At 33.8% G+C, this 21,870-nt stretch overlaps 2 protein-coding genes, 1 non-coding gene and 1 pseudogene across 3 annotated transcripts; 1 reads left to right on the forward strand and 3 right to left on the reverse strand.

Moving 5' to 3' along the window:
* The first annotated feature begins 1,418 nt into the window (after positions 1 to 1,418).
* LOC145574173 (uncharacterized) lies at positions 1,419 to 3,187 on the forward strand (annotated as a pseudogene).
* Positions 3,188 to 8,129: 4,942 nt separating this feature from the next.
* On the reverse strand, positions 8,130 to 8,212 carry TRNAL-CAA (transfer RNA leucine (anticodon CAA)). Its single transcript has one exon. It is a non-coding gene; the product is annotated as a tRNA-Leu (tRNA).
* A 3,197-nt stretch (positions 8,213 to 11,409) lies between these two features.
* On the reverse strand, positions 11,410 to 13,253 carry LOC145577045 (putative F-box/LRR-repeat protein At5g02930). The gene is made up of 3 exons (XM_081634733.1): positions 12,147 to 13,253; positions 11,859 to 12,008; positions 11,410 to 11,760 (listed from the first exon to the last, which is right to left on the reverse strand). Exons 1-3 carry the CDS (start codon positions 13,251 to 13,253, stop codon positions 11,410 to 11,412), a joined length of 1,608 nt encoding a protein of 535 aa, XP_081490859.1.
* A 3,889-nt stretch (positions 13,254 to 17,142) lies between these two features.
* Positions 17,143 to 21,210, reverse strand: LOC145575873 (polyadenylate-binding protein RBP47B'-like). The gene is made up of 8 exons (XM_081633670.1): positions 20,995 to 21,210; positions 19,289 to 19,772; positions 19,072 to 19,157; positions 18,844 to 18,974; positions 18,529 to 18,625; positions 18,263 to 18,418; positions 17,551 to 17,651; positions 17,143 to 17,452 (listed from the first exon to the last, which is right to left on the reverse strand). Exons 1-8 carry the CDS (start codon positions 21,127 to 21,129, stop codon positions 17,344 to 17,346), a joined length of 1,299 nt encoding a protein of 432 aa, XP_081489796.1. The 5' UTR covers positions 21,130 to 21,210; the 3' UTR covers positions 17,143 to 17,343.
* Positions 21,211 to 21,870: the final 660 nt, after the last annotated feature.

A 21,870-nucleotide genomic window follows, 5' to 3' on the forward strand; every position in this document is an offset into this window, starting at 1 on the left:
TGCATTGAGGACACCTTTATATAAATTTGGCTCTTTTGCATGAATAGCCTAGCTATTGGATTTTGACTTTCATGGCAGAATGATCCCAAAATAAACAATCATCTTAATGTGCTTAATGCAAATTTTAGAATGTGGTTGTTTGTTGCATGTGATTAATTAGTAATTTATTGTCAATCAAAACATTAGCATTACATATTAAAAGTAAAAAATAAAAATAAAATTGTATTGTTAGGTACTCGTATATTTTTAGAATAGAAAACCTTGACAAGAGAATCGGTGCTCGTATATATATATAAAGAATATAGTACTAAGTATATAAGTTCAATTTACAATAATGCCCTTGATTTTCTTTGGTATTTTTTTTTTCTCCTTTAGAAAATGTGTATCCAAGTTAAGTCTTATTCAATCTTATTAGTGCTATTGGTTCAAATGTCTACATTGATCATGTGAAAACCACATGTTACAATTGGAAAGTAGGATATTTTAAGAATTGAAAGCACAAGATTATTGGAGGTTGTCTTATCATACCAATGTATGTTGCATTAGTACATTATATAATGTATTACACAAAATTTTCTCCCTGATGATTATATCTAACCTTATTTTACAAAAAATTTATTAAGGTATTACAATATAATAATGATTATTAATACGAAGTAATATGGAGTAGAATATAATTAAATACAGTACAAAGTAAAATAACAAGAATCCAAATACGCGGGCTGACAAGTGAAGGTCCAATTTCATAATTAGGCATCTCTAAATGGGTTAATTCAACTTTTTTTTATTTTAATAAAAAAGGTAAACAAATATGGGTATTTATTTTCTTAATAAAAGATAGACTTAATGAAGTGGGACATATCATGTCTTATTTTAAGAAAACTTATCACACTAAATCACAAGATTGTATTCAATACCTGAGCCAGATCATTGCTTATTTTAGTATGCAGTAAATTTTCCAATCCATTTAATATAGTGAAGCATGTCTTTTTTACTCATTGATGATAGATAATATTGGTGGATTAAAATATACGAGTACTTAGTTGACTCGTAGTGTAGAAAGTAAAGTAGTGATACATTATATAATATGAGACAGTTAAAAAAAAAAAATTGTAAAACGAAAAACGAGATAATCTTAGAGGAAAAGACTGGAAATACATGCGAATTGAATTGGAATATATTTGATTTCTTAGGTATTGAGACAAAGCCACCTTACCTACTACCAAGTCCTAACTTGACACATTGATTAGCAAGCTCTAGGGCCCAGCCACGGCTGCAAACATTGAACCAACCAATCAAATTTGTGTTTGAATAATTCTACAGTAAAGGTTTAGTTGATATATTAATTCATTAGTCCGTATTATTTACGTTCTTCTTCCAGGCTGTTTTCCAAGTATGCATTATGTGAGCTATTACCAGTCTACTAAAGCCTAATATTCTTGTACTACGCTCCTATATATTGCCACTTACTCTGCTAAAGCTAAGTAACTCATTCCCAAAAACAAGCACCAAAACATGGGAAACCAAAGAATGCCAAGGCAATGGCCTTGGCTTGGATACACCTTAATGTTATGCATGCTTTTTACTAGTGTTCAAGCCATGGAACCATACATGTATGTTTCCCCTCCTCTGCCTCACCACGGCCATCAAGGTCACTTATACAAACACCATGGACACATTAAGTCTCCTCCCCGGCAATCTCCTTACATTTATAAATCGCCACCACCACCCGCACACTTGCCTCCTTATACTTATAAATCTCCACCACCACCCGTACATTCACCACCTCCTCCATACATCTATAAATCACCACCACCACCGGTACATTCACCACCTCCTCCATACATCTATGAATCACCACCACCACCGGTACATTCACCACCTCCTCCATACATCTATAAATCACCACCACCACTGGTACATTCACCACCTCCTTACATCTATAAATCGCCACCACCACCCGTACACTCACCACCTCCTCCTTACATCTATAAATCGCCACCACCACCCGTACACTCACCACCTCCTCCATACATCTATAAATCACCACCACCACCCGTACACTCACCACCTCCTCCTTACATCTATAAATCGCCACCACCACCCGTACACTCACCACCTCCTCCATACATCTATAAATCACCACCACCACCCGTACACTCACCACCTCCTCCTTACATCTATAAATCGCCACCACCACCCGTACACTCACCACCTCCTCCTTACATCTATAAATCGCCACCACCACCCGTACATTCACCACCTCCTCCATACGTCTACAAATCACCACCACCACCCGTACACTCACCACCTCCTCCTTACATCTACAAATCACCACCACCACCCGTACACTCGCCACCTCCTCCATACATCTACAAATCACCACCACCACCCGTACACTCGCCACCTCCTCCATACATCTACAAATCACCACCACCACCGGTACACTCACCACCTCCTCCTTATATCTATAAATCGCCACCACCACCGGTACACTCACCACCTCTTCCTTACATCTATAAATCGCCACCCCCACCCGTGCATTCACCACCTCCTCCGTACATTTATAAATCACCACCTCCACCCATACATTAACCACCTCCTCCATACATCTATAAATCACCACCTCCTCCAATGAAGTCACCTCCACCTCCATACCACTATACATCCCCCCCTCCTCCAAAGAAGTCCCATTCACCACCTCCATACATTTACAAGTCCCGTCCACCACCACTGCATTCGCCACCTCCTCCATACGCTTACAAGTCTCCTCCACCTCCGCCATACGTGTACGTGTCACCACCTCCAACAGTGCACAAACCACCGAGTCCATACTATTACACCTCTCCTCCACCCCCATACTAGCTAGCTAGATATTACATGCTATCAAAAAAGTGCATGTTCAAGTGTACGTAGTATACATTAGAAGTCGTACTATCGTATTAAATGCAGCTATCTCCCACAAGAACAAGTGTTTGATTCGACATCTTAGGGACATCCGTCGCATGCCATTATTTGTTAGAGATTAATTGAATGTTTGTTTTTAGTTCATGTATAAGGGCTTTTTTTTTTTTTTTTTTTGTTCAATATTATTATATTGTAAGTGAGATGTAACGTGTATAAGCTATCGTCATTAATGTATTCGATAATATTGTCAATTAATTGTAGCAAAAATCTGGTTTCGCAATCTTGAAGCTCAAATGTTTAATACTCATAACCATGAATCCATAATTTTAATTCTTCTCTTTATTACTTAATATTTTATATTATTTTTACCGAATTGAACTAATTAGATAATTTTAACTAATTAAAAATTATTTTCACCAATTTGATATTATATTTATTCTTTAAAGTTATAAATAATTTTTTTGTAAGATTAAGATAACAAGGTCATACACGCCAAATAGTTGAACGAAACTTATTCTTGAGATTTTATAGACCTAATTATAAGAAGTATGTTATCCAAACCAATTTAATGCCTCCCCATATTCACTTGATAAATTTTAGAATTGTTTTTGAAATTAGCCTAAAAGTGTAGATTATAGCCTTCATTATTTAGATAATATAATTTTTGATTTTTTTAGGCTCGAAAACAAAAGAGGACAATGTGCTTTCATGGATTCCACGATATCTTGATAGGCTATTATATAATTCCAAACTATATTATTTGACCTCGTAATGTACAATGTACCCTCTACCATCATCACTTGTGCTTTCATAATTGGTTTCGGAATATTTGAAAGTAATGATCCGATTTTTGTGTATTATTACTTTCAAATCGAGCCTTCCGAAAACAATTTTGAGCTCGAGAAGTTTAATCAGACAGCATGCAACGTGCAGTGCTCCTTGAGGTTCACATATTAAAAAGGCTTGCTTGGTGCTTGAACAATTTCATTATTTATGCCTTGGCCTCCACTATGAAATTTTAAGATTTATTGCCACTTATTATGCCATGTTCAGTTTATCTTTTAAAAAAAAATCAGTAAAAATAATTTTAATTTTGTGAAAAAAAGTTCAATTTAGTAAAAATAATTTCATTTCAGAAAAAATCAATAAATCTATAGAAGAAATATAAGAAAGAATCAATAGAAATAATTTAAGTTTAGTACAATTTTTTTTAGTTCAGTAAAAATATTCAGCAAAAAATAATTTCAATTAAGTAAAAATAAGTTCAGCAAATTAAAAATAAGGGGAAGTGAATAGGGTCTTAATTATATCTTGCGCCTCACTATAAAATCTTAAGATGTTACCTCAAAACTTAATTTGTTTGAACCTATTATATAACACTTTATTATGATGATTTTAATCAGCCTAGCTAACTTTCTCTTAATTTAACAAAGCTTGTTTGATGAACTTGTTAGAGTTTATTTTAATTGTAAACTAAACATGAGTTGTTCTTAGTAACCCTTATTAATTAAACTTATAATAATAATAATAATAATAATAATAATAATAATAATAATAATAATAATTCCTTGTTTCTCATTACATGTAGCAAGCTGACTTTTAATTTGTTGCATGTATTAAAATACATAGAAAAGTAGTAATTACACGAATTATTGGGCCGACGATCGAGTGAGGACACAAACCATTAATTCAATACTGATAGAGATAGTCAAATAAAACTTAGTCAATAGAAATATTTAGCCATACTATTTAATTTTATGTGAATTTTCTATATCATCAAATGTGCTCTTTAGTCATTGTTAGTATGTACTTTAATTCCACTATATATGGTGCATCATTAGGACAATAACGTATTGCTCAATAATGGACGTGCCTTTTTCTAAAAACTTCATGTGCTAAATAGCAAAACTCCATCTTAGAGACCAACTTGTAAGTTGTAAGTGCAAGACAAGTTTATTTTCTAAGAATTATTTGGTTTAAAGCTTCCTCTCTTTTTGAATTTTTTTATTTTATCATTTCAATTATTATTTTGGCATATGTTACTTTAGGCTATGAATCCAATGAATTAAAACGCTAATATCTCATTAATATATGAGTTTTGAGGCTTGTCATACATCATTGCATAAGCCATCACATAACAAACCTTGCACTAACAAAGAAATTAAGTATAGTAATTAAATGTCGTGACAATCAATGATCCATGATATAATTAGCTTAGTTAGCAATTATTGGGAGGTTTGAAATTATCATAAACAAACTATTACATGGCCAGGCTCCTGTTTCTGTGGTGTCAAAATTCTGCTGAATTATTTACCAAGATTTCTACTCAGTACTTCAACGAGAAATCTAATCGAATAATATATTATGTTGCATATCTAGTGTATATATTGATGTTTAATAACGTTATAAAATCTTAATGTTAATAAAAGTATTTAATCTCAATTTAATCTAAAAAGAGTTCTCTCTAGGGTTTATCTCTTGGGAGGGTTTCTTCTTTTCTTGGAAAGACTATGCCCCTAGGTCGGGCCTCTTTCTCTCATCTCTTCCTTCTATCTCTCATCATTTTCTCTCTTTCTCCTCTCTTTTCGTTTTTTGGTGGTGGTCGGAAGGGGGGCTCGCCGGCGGTTTGGGTTATAACCTTTCTTTGCCGGCGAGTCATCTACCCCTTTCTCTTCCTCGCTTTGGGCTACAGCCGACGTTCGAGTTTCACTGGTTTGGTCCTCTTGCTTTGCCGCAGATCGTTCTCCTCCTCCAGCGATCTTCTGGTGCGGTTCTGCTTTCGGGCTCCGGTTGTTCTGTGTTGAAACCTTGGTTTGATCATTTTGTTATGGGCTTAAGGGGTTGGTTCTGGCACTGTGCATCAACGTCCGAACAAGGAGGTTTCCGGATCTAGTGTTTTGGCTTGGGCGGTTTGATTGTAGTCTACTTCGTCGAAGATTTTAATTGGTTGGGTTTTGTTTTAGAGTCTTGTTTGTTTTGGTTTTTATTTGTTTGTGTATCTTTAATTAATATCTGGTGTTTCATAAATAATTCACTTGTTTCCATGGGTATTAATTGGTGCGTTGAAGATTTAGGGTTTCATGGTTCCTGTCAAAATTGCGACATTTTCGGGCTTATGTACTATTTATCATATTAATTTTGCATCAACAGATAGAATGTCGAAACAGAGCGAACTCACAAAATCGTATTGCTTCAGATGAAGGGGATTTTTTTAAGGCTACATTTTTAAAAATCTGTGATGTATTCAATTATGAAGATTCATGTATGTCTGTTAGTCTTCTGAATTTGTCAGAAATTTTTGTAAGTGCCGTTAGGCCTTATGATTAATGAAATCTTAAAATCTAAAAAAAAAAAAAATCTTAAAATCTTAATAAGTACTCCTCCATATATTATGTACATATTGAATAAAAACTTTTTTTCACCTTTAATTCTATTTAAATAAAAAAAACCACCCGTAATAATCCATAATTAAAATCGTGTGGTCCTTATTAGTTTATTGCAATCCTGAATAACATCTTTTCCCACATAATTCCAGTTATAACTTCAATCATTTGTTCATTTGTAGACAAATCTTAACATATAGGTTTAGCCAAGGAATAATCAATTTAAGACTTTATTGAACTAGCTAGTAGTAACTTTTTGTCCAAGTTTCTTAGGCATGAAATATAAATAATTGTTTCATGAAAAGTCACTTCGTACGTACAACTAACCATTAATTCAAGAATACGTGTAATTCTAGGCATTGCATGATCGATGTTGGATTGCGGAAGGTCAAGGTCTATCTCAGTTACCTAATATACTGTCATCCTTCGTACCGTCCAAAATCAAAAGTCCAAAATTAAAAGTCATATTGATACAATATTACGGGTAGTTTAATTTGATGTTTTGCTACTAATTAATGTAACAAATAATTTTGGATAAATAGGATTGTCCTTTGAAAAATGACAGCCATAATATTAAAATGAACGATTAAGATTTAATGAGTTTTAAATTATATTTAAATGTGAATAATATAAATCACTTATATTGTTTTGTGAGAAATTTTTTTATTTTTAATTTTATTAATAATTAAAACTAAATATTTTTTTAAATTAAATTGAAAAAAAATTAGAAAAATTAATTTTCAAAAGTCAAAATAACAATGCAAGTTTGAGCGTTAAACTTCATCAAAGAACTGTACTATATGTGTTAAGCTACAATTTTTTATCATGTAATCGCTTTCTTTTTAATAAAATGGGCTTGGCCCTCATTTGCATCAAAAAAAAACAAAAAAAAAAAAAAAAAAAAAAAAAAAAAACAATTATTTATTTATTTATTTATTTATTGGCTTAATACCAATAAAAATAATATAATCAATCCAAAAATCGATGAATGGGTGTAACATTAGCTCAAAATAACTTTAAACACATCTACATCCAAACATAATTGATCATTTAATTCAATATATATGATCTAGATATCTATTACTTATGGATCTAACAAATCTAATTAGCAATTACTTTATATTATCAGTAACTTAATTTGATAGTTAATTTCATTGAAAAAATTGTGACTTTTCTTGCAGTAACAATAAAATGCATGCATGACAATTAATTTGGGGAAAAAAAAAATTCAATTATTATAAAAACATTCAGTCAAATCCAAAGATGACCGAACTATGTTTCTATAAATATTTTTTGTAGGTATACTTGTCTGGCAAACTTAATTAAATTCCTCAAAAATTCGGTTTTAGCCTTTCAGGTAATAATGATAATGGAGTACATATTAATATGTGTGTGGTTCCACCGATAAATTTTATCCATAATGAACTGCATATTTGCTTTGACGTTTGTGAGTTCTAATTTGTTGTGTGACTAGGAATCCACTACATACTTATATCGAAATATATACATAAATGTATCGATCATGCCATCCACACCTTTATTTTTAAAAAATTCGACTCAATTACTATATACTTTTATACATGTGTAAAGTTTATCTATCTTCACTTTGTCGGTTGATAAGCAATGTACGCTTTTGATTTAGGGTCGGTTCTGATTTAGTGAACTGAGCTGAACTGAATATTTTATAAGAGAAGGAAATTCAGAACTGAACTGAAAATAAGTTGAAAGAACAAGCCCTAGATCATGCAAACCAATACACTACAGTATTAGAAAATCTCTCCAATTAATTTAAAACCAGTACAATTGTACTATATACTAAAATCATTCTAATAAAAAAAATGTCAGAAGTGGGGTTCGAACCACGCCCTCGTAAGAGAACCAGAACTTGAGTCTGGCGCCTTAGACCACTCGGCCATCCTGAATTATTAATGCTATTATCATTAATTTAATTACGGATTTACAACAACCATGAAAGATAATCATCATGTGAAAGTCTGTTAATTATAGATACAATTAACAAATCATGCATTTAAAATCTCTGTATATAATATGGTTTTTAAGTATTTTGGATATTATTTTATAGACTCGGTACAACCACTTTGATCCCTATGGTCCATGATTTTAATGGGCTTGGTGCACATTTGACCAACTTCATGTTTATGAACCGGTTATAATTAGTAGTAAGCCCAAATACATGGCCTACAGAATACAGACCGTAGTTGGTTCTAGCAAAACACTACGATCCCTAATATAACCAAATTATGATCACCTTAATCAATCTAGCTTATTTATGTATTTAGTAATTGTTTAGCTTATTTTGTATCGATGATAGCCTAGACAAAGTTCTTGATCGATAGAGAAACGACTACATTACTACTGTACTATTACCATAACATGTAAGTTGTAAAGTTTGTACATTTTTTTTCCTTCATGAAACTACTAGTTTAAATCTGACGCATGCAATAGCAAAAGACGTATGAAGACATTTGGAAACTACTCGTAGTAGCACAAGATCATCAATCCAGAAATGTAAAACATACGTACACAAACTCGAATAATTTTTATTATTTCTTATACAAACAAGTACACGGTACAACAATTGAGCACATTTATTACATATAATCTTAACATCCAAGCATTAGTAAATGAGTAAACAAATCGAGGAACTAAACAACACAGCTTATTTTTTCATAAGTTTTAAATGAAGTATAAAATTCACGGTATGTACTTGTAGGAGTACATACGAAAGTGAGTATATGGGCAATTTTAATTAGTAAGGAGGAGACTTGTAATCGTAGGATGGAGGCTTGTACGAAGGGGACTTGTAGGAGTGCTTGGGTGAGTGGTGATAATAGTGTGGTTCAGGAGACTTATAATAGGATGGAGAATAGTAATACGGAGGAGACTTGTAGGGTTCGTAGGACTTGTAAGGTTTAGGAGACTTGTAGGAGTACGAAGGGGACTTGTAGGGTTCGTGAGACTTGTAAGGTTTAGGAGACTTGTAGGAGTACGAAGGGGACTTATAGGGTTCGTGGGACTTGTAAGGTTCAGGAGACTTGTAGGAGTACGAAGGGGACTTATAGGGTTCGTGGGACTTGTAAGGTTCAGGAGACTTGTAGGAGTACGAAGGGGACTTGTATGGTTCATGGGACTTGTAAGGTTTAGGAGACTTGTAGGAGTACGAAGGGGACTTGTACGCCTTGTAGGGTGGTGACTCATAATAGTATGGTTCAGGGGACTTGTAATAATCATAGTGTGGTGGAGACTTGTACTCGTATGGAGATCGATCTTTGTAGTTGTCGTATGACTCTGCAGCTACATTATTAGTAAGCAATGGAAGTAGTGTAAAGGCACAGGCAAAAATAATAAGCCCGGAAGTAGCCATTATTGTACGTGTTGTGTGCAGGCTATTTGTGAATGTTGCTTCTAACTTGGAAGATATATGCCTCATTTATGTAGCTAACATATCGTACGACTTAGTGAAGGTTTTGTACTTTGTAACATTTGTTAGTTGGATTTTCATTGAAGAGTTCAACCTTCAAAAACATATATTATATCATAGCTGATCACATACACCCCCTTAATTTCAAATTTAAGATTGGTTTGTTAAGTCATCTTATATTTATTTGTCCATTCACGTTAATTACGAAAACATATCTAACGAAGATGACATATGAATCGCTTATTTTCTATTTTCACCTTATCTTTGCTCTTTTACTATGTCAAAACTACATTAACTAATCAGACAAATTACAACATCTAGAATCGGTCTACGTGAATGTACATCATGATCATGACCCTTAGCTTAAAACATAAAATTCTTCTTCTTTTTTATTTTATTTATTTATTTATTTATTTTTAATAAGTAGAAAAATAATGGTCTGTTAGACCCTTAGGGCCGGAAATCGTACCTTAATTCATTACAAGTACATACTGTTTGACTTTGCTCCTACCAATTCTGAGATAGTACATTTATTTAGCTTATTATGTATGTAAAGGTTATTTGACTTTGTTTTCTGAAAATTGGGTTAATTAGCTTGAAATTTATTATGTGAGCAAATTAAAAGTGATCCATAAATTCAATATGCTGTACTATGATCATGTATAAGCTAAAGTTGCAATTCATATAAGTTTGGTTCATTTAGCTCGAAGTTTATAGTCATTTGTAACTAATTTAATTTTTCGACATTGGCTAATTATTATTTTTTATTTACTTATGTCCATCTGTTATAAATTCTTTTTCCCCCTCTCTTTTTACTTATGTAAAGCAAATTTTAGCTCAGCTCATAACTAAATGTGTTGAAGAATAGACCTTTTAAGTTTCACAACATATTTCTATTGTCTTATAATTTTGGGATCCTTTGGACTTGTGAAGTGGAGTCTCTCTCTTGATTTGAGAATACAGTCCAAACCCGTATTAACAAAATGCTTTCAATCAATATGCACTTTCAAATACTTAAATACTTCTGTAGTATATATCTTGACGAATTCTTACAGATAAATTTGGTCAATTATAGATGACATCAGGAACGTGAAAATCGAATTAAAATTAGAAGGTTTTGGAGCTGTTAAAATTGGATCTCACCATATTTGAAATTATGTGATTAGTTTTATGTTTGACCGTTGACTTTATGAATCTAACTCGAGCAAACTTGAGCTTTTACAATAATTCATGATTTTCAACATTTTAATTCAGCACTAGCATTTTTTGAGCCGAATTCATATTTGAGCATGAATATTCAAGCTCATAAATTCATGAATTCGAGTCATATTGATTGGATCTTGATCACAAGTTACAAGTTTAAAAGTTGGTCGAATAAATGTACTGAACACTAATATATACTCCGTAGTTGGACGTCAATATCTTTGATTTACCTCAAGTAATTTTAAACTAGAAATCAAAGAGAAAACAGAGAAATTAATTAGTTACAAAACAAAGAGGAAGAAGACATTTAAAAGAGAGAAAGAGGATGTAGAGTGACATGAGATTAAACAAATATGCAGTTATTTATACTATCATATTGTAGAGCCACACAATAAACATAAATCCGAAATCTTAATTTACAATCCTAATATAACAATATCATTGTCCAATTTCAAAAGAAAATAATCCTATTTATTATAGAATCACCACATCAACACCTCTTCGAATTCGCTTTGCAAGTACTTTTGCTTGTTTTCTGCAAAGGTTGATATTTTCAGACATAATAACATTTTCATAGTCCAAATGTATGTGTGTATTTCCATCCATTTGGGGATGATGAAGATTAAAAATTAACATGTTAAGGTTGGAAGCATGCTCGGCCAGACAAAATGCTAGATTCACTTCTGATTCAGTTCCTGAAAAACGAGCAAACTCTACAACAGCAAGGTGCTTATGGGCACGTATTCTTTCAATTTGAACATCACTTTGTACAAACTTCGCCGCCCACTTCCCAAATGTTCTCGATAGTCCAGGAGTGGGAAAAAGCTACTAACCAACATCAAATGATAGATAGACCAACCATCATTAAATCACATCTTAAGCATTTATTAAATTTGTAAGGTCAAAACAAAAATTTTAATTACCTTCAACTTTAAGGTGTGCAACACAGGGCATGCCTTAATGAAAGGGATCAAAGCAAGAAGGTTGTCTTTTCCGTCTTCTGAAAGCGTAGCATATATCTCCAACTGCTTAACATTTGGAAAACTCGGAAACTTAGTTGGAAGAGATTTTTCCTGCGTACAACATTGGAACAACCCAAACCCGGTAGAAGGTTAAAATGGTTGAAAATAAGAGATATAAATACTATACAATATACAAGAAACTGATTTCGACACGTAATAATTAAAATAGTTAAGCATCCGACGACTAACCTTTAGAGACCAGGAAAGAGAGAGTTGCTCAAGTTGATTAGAAAAGTTTGAAAAGACGTTCAATTTGCGCTCGTGATACCAATATCCACCCTCAAAGGTTACATTTACAAGCGCCGGAACACTAGTATATTGTATTTTTGTTTCAACACCGAAGAATTTAAACCAAGTGAGATTTGGAGCTGAAATCTGAATTGATTTAATGTTGTCGCAGTCATATAACTCTAAGTGCTTCAGGTTAGAGGAGGAAACAACAACTTGTGTTTTAGGTAAAATCCCTACCGATCCACACAAGTAAAATTCACAATTCTTGACGGTTAGACGATCAAGATTGAGACATTTTGACAAAACATATTCAACCACATCTCCCTCGACTACTAATGCTTCCAAGTGAATAGTTTTCAGGGTAGTAACCCGATTATTGAACAGAAAATCCTGCCGAATTATGTAACCATTCTTCCCTTTAGTCGGACGGAAGCCCGTACTAGTTGACAAGTTCAACTCCAAGTTGCATACATTTTTGCTCAAGGCCATAGCTATCCACTTATCAATATCAGCAATATACGATCCATAAAGAGGAAAATGAATTCTGAAGGTGCTCACATACGAGGCTCGATTCCCATTCATAACCTGATCAACCCATTTACAATATTTATTTCTCTGATAATCATCGGATGGTTTGAAATAATCCCATTCAGTAGAGCGGCGGATCAAATGAAAATAAGGGTGTTCGAAATCAAGATGAAGTAAGTAAGTCCAAACATATCTCCACCTTTTGGAAACAAGGCTAGTTCTCACAGCTGATTTCATATCCACAAAAGATAGCAAGTACAACAATACATCATCAGGCAAATCACTAATTCTATCCACATTACTATTATTATTGATTGATAAGTTAACCTCATTAACATCATCATCGTTGTTTCTCCTTCTCTTTGAAAAGTTGTACAAGTCTTCTGAGGTAATAACCTTTTTATCAAATCCGTAGTCCTTCAAAATCCTATCAGCAAGAATTGCTTTGGCATCAGTAAGACGAGAACCATTACATTTTAAAGCTCCGAAAATGATCGAATAATAGCATGGGATAAAATCATCACTTGGCGAATCCATAGTCGAGAATACAACTGCCTCATTAATGAAAAACATAAAAACTAATTAGCACTAGAGCCGTATTAGGCAAAATTAGTGTTGAAAATTTGCAAACAATTCAAGGGCGTTAAATTAGGTACAAATATTGCAAACAATTCGATAATTATAAGCAATTTTTTTTGTTTTAATTTAATATCAGTATGTATAAAGTATTAGTATATAATTCAATAGTCCAAGAACCCTAAATTAGCTACACAGAGGATTTGATTACATTAAGGAGAGATAAAATTAGATAAAATGTAGTTTGAAAGTAAACCATGGAGTATACATATTCCAATGATTAAAAAACAAAACACAAAAAAAAAAAAGCATACCTCAAAAGAAGGTTATGTAGCGTAAAAAAAATCGATCTGAAATTGCAAGGCAAAAGCTTGAAGGCTATATATTCTTAGGAACGATAGAACATGGCAAAATATATATTCTTATTGTGCATCCAACATATATATATATATATATATATATATATATATATATATATATATATATATATATATATATATATACTCCTTTGAAGCATTAATGACTTAATGAGTCGAGTTGTTAGCTGGACAACTTGTTATTTGACTCCAAAGCTCGTGAGAAAGTTGAATATTTTTATATAATTAAAATATAAATTTTTATATAGTAATATTAAATATTTAATCAAATTAAGATATTTTAATTTAATTACTATATAAATTTTTATAGTAATATTTAATAAATACAATGTATGTATTATGTAATTTATACTCCATCCATTTTTTGTCGTAACATTATGTATTGCATAAAATTCTAGGATAAAGACCATACGATGAAGTATAGATATCTTTATTTTTTTCTCATTATTATATAATATATGTAATAATGAAATTATTAATAAAAACAAATAATATAACGTGAAACAGAGTACAACTACTTGAGATCAGCTTAATCAACACACGATAAAAAAATCGAGTTAAAATAATAACATGTCAAGTCGAGCTACCCTAACACGAACTCAATAATCATAAGCAATAAAGCACCCCTTAAGGCCCTTAATTAGTAGAACACTCTGTAACGAAGGGTCTGTTCACATTTACTGAACTGAGTTGAACTGAACTGAAGTGAACTGAACTGTATGGACTTGAACTGAACTGATTTGAAATTGAGCTGAAATGAGCTGAAATGAATATTTTATAAGAGAAGGAAATTAGGAGCTAAACTGAACTGAACTGATTGTAGCTAAACTGAATTGAACTGAACTAAAATTAAGTAAATGTGAACGGACGCGAAACCATGCCCAATTGCCAATCCCAATTTCAAAGACGCGCGCTAACTCTCTCTTATTTTTATTCAAAATCGAATCAAATACTCAGAGTTTGTTATTCCTCCTCAACCCCTCTTTCTCTCTCTTCGACTTCTCTCTCTAAAATCAGCAACTCAAATACACTCAACTTCTCTCTCTAAATCAGCTAACCAACAATGGAGGAGAATAGACCAGCTAAACTCGCTAAAACGGAGGAGAAGACTCAAGAAACAGAAATGGCGGATCATCAGAAAACAGAGGATCATCGTCATTCTTCTCAAGAAATAGAGGAGAAGACCAAAATCTCACCAGAAGAAGCAAAGGAGAAGAAGAATATCTCACCACCTAAAATGGCGGAGCAGCAGATTACTGAGATTGATTTTGAATATTATGATGAAATCGATCATGTATTCAATGAATTCCTCGCTGAAAAAACTTTAATCGAAGAAACTGACGCTGATCGTAAGTTTAATTTTCTGACGCTTTCAGAATTTCAATTCCAGTTTATACGATTAATTAATAATATCAAGATTTAACTTAGATAACCTAGTGTTAGTTTTTGAGGAGATCACTAAATTCATGAATGATGTTAATATGTTATTATTCAATTGATTTCAGGTTACTAGCTTATAATCTACTTGTTTCTAAGTAAAAATTAGGGTTCTTAATCAAGGAAAAGAAAAGATTTATGATCGATTTTGTTATCCAGACTAATTATTTTTAAGTTTGAAGTATGTTAGTCGTATAATAAGCACATTATATGATTTAAGCAAATTTTGATGTTACTACTAATATATTGTTACTTGTTAGTCGTATAATCACACTAATTACTTATTAGTCATTACTTGTTAATTTACTAGTATTAAACATATTTTGATATAAGCATCATAATATTTCAATTTGCTGCTATGACGAGATGTTATATAATGTTATAATCATATTGTAAATTATAAGTCATAAATGTATGTTATACTTGTATATGCAATTCGTGTTATACTACAAATATGTTAGATGAAATCGGGAAAAAGTGTAGGATAAGATCCAAGTGTTCGGTTCGGTAATTTAAAATAATGACCATTGGAACTCTTTTCAAGATTTGGACATGGCCACACGGGACACAACAATCATTATACGTGTAATTAATTATACGTGTAAATATATAATTATATATGGAATAGTAAATATATTTGTAAAGAATTTTTTAGAAAGGAATGTGAAATTAATTATTTCTTATTTATTTTTGATTTTTTTATTACAGAAAATTGGATCTCTGTTGATGAATTATTTCAGAAAATTGGAGCTTCGACTGTTCTTGTGTCTTATAATGAAGCTCTGGAATCCGGAAACATTGATAAACTCGGTCATAACCTTGAACCTCATCAAGCTTTCGCAGGGATTCTAGTTATGCTCTGTGTTTATTACAACCACAAGTATACAAAGGAAGAGGTATATTTGGTGCTGAAAATTCTCAAGGAATACATGATAAAATCCAAGTTTGATGTCGTTGGTTTCACTAAGAAGTTTGGTTCAGAAGAAATTGAGCTGCAGGAAATCCTGCAACGTGCAATGTGGTATGTGATGTGCATTTTTAATCTGGAAACCGAGGTTGATGTACCAGCAAAAATGATTACAGAAGCTATTATAGACGCGTACCTATCAAGGATTTGGGATGATGGAGTTTTCTCTACTCTAAGCAGCTTTTTGAGGTCTGAATACACGACTTTACATAGAGTTGCATTCGTCGTAATTACTGTCTTGGCAAAGTTGAGCAAAGAGAGAAGCAGTGAAGAATTGTCGTCGATGATCCATAAAGCCAAAATTGTTGATGCCATGGGCAGGATGGACTTGACTAAACTCTCTGAGGGAATCCGAAACCATGCAACAGTCTGTTGTGAAGCGCTTGGAGAAATGCCAAATCCAACTATGAGTTTGTCGTCTTTGATGGCTGCTCTTGCTGGTAAAGCAACTACTGTATTGGAGAAGCAGGTGCAATGACTGCATTCTTCTACTTGAAATCGAATCATAGTTGTGGTCTTGTGGAAGCACGCTGTAACTGGGGATACTTGGAAGTGTTGCATATGTGTAGAGAAACCTTACCACCTTTGGTATAAATTTTGGAGTAATGATCATCTATGTTAGTTGATAACTGTAGTAAAAAAATGAGGCTGCTGATGTTAAGAAGTGTCTATAGAAGAGTCATATATGTTGGTATACAGAGTAGTATAAGCTTAGACTATTTGATAAATGTTTATAGCATGTAGTAGAATGAACCTGCTTAACATTTTTTCTGCTATTGCTGAGTTGAGGTTCAATATCTTGAATTCATGGTATAAAAGTATGTAGTGTATAGTATATACTAAATTCTGATAAGCTTAGATTAATACTCATACAAATTAGCTTCTTTCATGTTATCCTTAGCTAGCCGAGTGTCCCACTTCCTAGGAGTACGAGTGACAACGCCCTCAATCTACTGAATCTAGTGGCCACCAACCTTAGTCCTTGAAAATGTGAGAAGAGCCTGCAAATTTGCTTCATAGCTACCATTGTACCCAGCACCAACAGATCATACAATTCGCTCAAAACAGATCATTATAAAGTAAATGCCTTTGGATATATTACGTATAATACAACGGCAAAAATTCAATCACTAGAAGACTGCCACAACATATTTATGTATTGTTACTGAATCTACTGATCTTATGCAGCAGCATCTGAAAAACTAGCTGCTAATGATGGAGCTTGCATGACTAGACTGATGAAAACTGAAAACAGTTGAAAATGACATAACTACAGAGGTCCATTTACTGAAGCCTGTCTTGCAAGTGAAGAGGTTGTTGACCACATTGGACGGCCCAGAATTGCACTTCCATGGACAGAAAGATAAGCTGCATTGAGCCTGGATGGAGTAGGATGAGAAATAATTTACAAATATAGCTAGTATCAGAATTTGCAATGAAAATTTTTCAGATGAAAATACAGCAGAAAAGGGAGTACCGATCAACATCTGGTGTAGCCAGGGGATCAAAGAGATCCTCCCTCTGCTCCATTCCTGGAACAACACTGGCTGCAGCAGCCATGTCTTGAACACCTTCAGGCTGTAATCAACACCACAACTGGTAAAGATGAATACCCGAGCAATAAAAGACACAAGACTGACATTTTTAGCTACCTACTAAATTTCAACCTCTGTGCTACATCACAGGGTCATGTGTCCTAGGCATAAACACTCTCTTCCCATCCCCAGCACCCAACAAAAAAGAAATTTATAGCAGAAAGACTCTGCATATTGCTAAGTCCAACATCCAAGCTTCAAACATTATAATTAAATCTTAATTTAGTGCTTTAATTAAAGCTTCGGAAGTTAAAAAACCGTATCAGCTCATCAGTCATCTAGCAAGTTCAAATTATTATTGATGTTATTCAGACTAAATGATTTATATCATTTGTTCACATATTCATGCCAGTTTTTTAATTAAGTCACCAGTATTCCCATCTTTTCCCTTCTTGCTAAAGGATGTTCTCCTTTAAGTCCTATGCAAAATTCATCAGAAACAGCATTCATATATCATCCCCAGACCCTACCCAATCATGAGAAGTTTGTATCATGGTATGTTATAGAAAAGTTGAGGCAAAGGCTCAATTCCATTTCCAGTATGACAGAAACAAGCAAACAACTGTATCAAGAACTTAGGGATAAAAACCACACCTGTTGAGGATATTGAGCATACCCAGCGTATGCATTGTACGCATATAGGGATGGGTCCTGAACAGCACCATATGCATAAGCATCATAACCTTGCCCATAGCCATAATATGCACCCCACTGACTTGGATCCACTTGCTGACCCCATGCAGCAGAGTCCTATAGATAATTTAGAGTCAAGTATCAGCTTAAAAACAAAGCTGAAAGCAAATGTACTCCAAAAGGATGCAATATACACAGAGGACTTAAATTTTCCAGCTAAACATTACCTGCTTAGCAGTAGGGCTCTTGCCCCATGAAACACGCACTACTTGCTGACCGATCACAGTTCCTTGCAGCTTCTGCATAGCTTCTTCAGCAGATGCCCTGCAAACAGCACCATATATTTCAGTGCTAAGTTATTAGTTAAAAGAGAAAGATAACATATAATCGAAACAAAGTCAAGTCTTCAGGTAATTTTAAAGAAGAATCCAATTCAGAAGAAGCTAGAAAAGCAGAGAAATAGACAGTATATCTATAATAAAATCCTGCAATGTTGGCACTCCAGAACAAGATTCCAGCTTCAGAAAGCTACATACACCTACCTAGTTGCAAACTGCACAAAGCCACATCCCTTACTAGCTGGGATCTTGACATAGCCAATCTCTCCAAACTGCAAGCAATGCTGTCTAAGCTCTTCTTCTGTCACATTTGGGTCCAAATTGCCGACATATATCTGCAAAAAAAGGGAAAAAAAAAAGTACATGTAAAAGCTAATAAGAATTTTAAAAAAAGTCGAAATTACACATGGTCAATCTCTGAATCCCACTTACCGTAGTATTGTTAGGATCATTTTCTACTGGCAATGGTTGTACTGGTTGGATTGGCGGCACTACATATGTTGGAGCAGGATATAAGGCTGTCACAGAAACAAAAAGTTGAATACATGCTGCATAATCAAACTCGCAGAGGAAAAGTTCCAGATGCAAAAATGTCCTGAGAAGACTTGCAAATAAGTATTGATATGCTATATGCCTGAAAATAGGGTACCTTTTGCTACAGAATACTGCTGCTGGATCCCTGGTGACTTTTTAGGAGTGGCAGCACTAATACGCATGGGCCTTGACAAACAATATTGACCATTCATTTCAGTCATGGCTCTGTTTCTCTCTGTTTCATCTGCAAATTTAACAAACCCGTATCCCTTTGAACGACCAGTGCTAGGATCAGTTACAACCTTTGCTCCCCTAACTGAAGGATAGTGAGCCCTAAATGTCTCTTGCAACAAATAATCTGAAACATCAGGGGCTAAATCACCCACAAAGATAGAATGCTCAGGACCTGCATCAGGTCTTCTTTCTCCAATTCCAAAAGATGCCCAATTTAATCTGAAAGGCTGCTCAGTTCCTGGCATGGGAGTTCCATTATATGATTGTAAAACACGTTCAGCAGCTGCATGTGAAACAAATTCAACAAATCCATACCCCTCTGGATGGCCAGTAAGCTTGTTACGTATGACTTTCACAGAAATAACCTACAAAGATAATTCACAACATTTTATTGCGACATCAACATTGCCAATAACAATAACAGTAAAAACAACCACCACACCCTGTATCAATTTCACAGAGGCACGGTCAGGAGAGGCCAAAACGTACACTGCTTTTCTCCTAACTCGTCATAGAAACTATCAATGATTCAAGAGGGAGCCCCTTCCCATGAACAAAGAAATTAAAATCAAGTTAAACTAGTCTTAGCCAGGCTACTCAATCCATGTCTTCTGAAAGTGAATTACTTGAGATCCTCAGGAGCATTCTTGTATGTCTTTAAACAGAATATCCACAAAGCAATTTTCTACACTCTCCAAGTATTCTAACTCCTATATGTGAACTTTTACTCCCATCTTTGTTCCACCACTAGTTGTATTTTTTTTTTTTTTAAAGTGAGATGCATTACTTGTCGATATGATAATGTGTTCAAACCTTTAAACTAGTGACACGCCATTTTCTTATTGTTACAGGGGAAAAATGAGAAAACTGGAGAGGCCTAACCGCCTTACTAGATGGTGATATATGTTATGACAATAAAAGGCATATAATGTACATACTCCACAGCTTATTTTACCATGACAATCTTTGTACAACCTGAAACCAAACCCTGCCCCCTAATGGCACCCACATATCAGGCTCTCAGCCAGTCATTCCCCACCAACCGCCTCACCGGACCTCCAAAACCTAATATCCGAAAATCTTTCCAACTCCCGATGTGATTATTCGACTTGCAATAGGAGCTTAAGATCATACAAGGGCATTAAAGAAGAAGTCTCAAATAGACTAAACTAAGCAATACATATCACAAATTCAAACTACATTCTTAGAAAACCTGGATTTAGCTCAAAGAAACAAGGCTCATTCAAAGTAGCTTAATTCTTGCTATTACTCTTTGAAAAATCGAACTTTAATCACAATTTCTTCAGTAAATAATAGACAAAGCCAAATTCAAACTTTAAAACATTCACAATTAATTCATTAATTAATATATAACCAACGCATCAATTAAACAGCTACGTACCCAACAAAATTAATGGATTTCTGCTTCCAGAAATAGTGTTTGAATTATAATTAACAACCAAATCAGAAAACCCACAAAACCCCACCTCAAAAATCATAAAAGGAGCATCACAAATGATAAATTTAGAACTCAATCAAAATCAATCAAAAAAAAAAAAAAAGAAAAAAGAAAGAGAGAGATGATACCTCTCCAGTTTGGGCAAAGCAACTGTGAAGATAGGATTCATCAACCCAAATTTGAAGATCACCAATCCAAAGAGTTCGAACTTCTTCTAGGGTTTGTGGTTGATGATGGTGCGGTTGAGGGTGAGGAGCTGCCATTGTTGTTGTTTGTCTTCGCACTTCTCAACTTTCCTAACCTTCTTTTCTTTTCGTTTCGTTTCGTTTCGTTTCGTTTGTTTGAGTAGAACTGTACAAGTAGAGCGGCAGAATTCTTGTGTAATACTAATGGGTGTTAGCGATTGCCGGTTATTTGACATTAGAAAATGTAAAACCCGCTACTAATATAATTGCGTACAATTGTTAACATTTAATTAGCTTTGCCTTATGTATGAATTTGTACTAGCTTAGATTCCGTGCAATACACGCTAATATTCCTTAAAAATTACTCTCTCCGTCCTAAATTCTTCTCTCTATTATGTGAAAAATAAATGCTAGAAATAGGAATGTAATTTAGGGTCAGAAAGAGTACTCCAAGAAAAGAACCATTACAAGCTCATATAAAATAAAGATTCCATTGCAAAAATTATGATTTTTATGAACTTTGTATTAGCTTCAACAACTCTTCAATCCATCTTTCATATCGATACTTGGTAAAACCAACACGAGGGATCTTTAATTTGTTGTAGCCATGAAACTAATTTCCATCTAATTTTAGTATTTGTTAGTGACATTTTGTGTTGACATTGGAAAAATTATCATTATCTTATTTAATCAACATACTGACACACAGGCTTGGATTGTTCTTTTGAGTTAGGTCTAACTAACCTCAATTCACACTAATTTCCTTAACATGACCCACAACCATCATTAGATACAAGCCCACAAGGTGTACTCATAGAG

This window comes from Chenopodium album, chromosome 13 (assembly GCF_948465745.1).
Source record: "Chenopodium album chromosome 13, dcCheAlbu1.1, whole genome shotgun sequence".
NCBI classification, from domain to species: domain Eukaryota; kingdom Viridiplantae; phylum Streptophyta; class Magnoliopsida; order Caryophyllales; family Amaranthaceae; genus Chenopodium; species Chenopodium album.

Bases quoted from the DNA above. Each gene is read 5' to 3' on its own strand.
- LOC145575873 (XM_081633670.1), bottom strand. From the start codon at position 21,129: ATGGCAGCTCCTCACCCTCAACCGCACCATCATCAACCACAAACCCTA. The intron at 19,158-19,288 runs GTACCCTATTTT...TTTCTGTGACAG, and splicing joins GCAGTATTCTGTAGCAAAAG to CCTTATATCCTGCTCCAACA. The intron at 17,453-17,550 runs GTACTCCCTTTT...TACTCCATCCAG, and splicing joins GCTACACCAGATGTTGATCG to GCTCAATGCAGCTTATCTTT.
- LOC145577045 (XM_081634733.1), bottom strand. From the start codon at position 13,253: ATGGATTCGCCAAGTGATGATTTTATCCCATGCTATTATTCGATCATT. The intron at 12,009-12,146 runs GTTAGTCGTCGG...TGTTGTACGCAG, and splicing joins CTCTTTCCTGGTCTCTAAAG to GAAAAATCTCTTCCAACTAA. The intron at 11,761-11,858 runs GTAATTAAAATT...GTTGGTTAGTAG, and splicing joins TGCACACCTTAAAGTTGAAG to CTTTTTCCCACTCCTGGACT.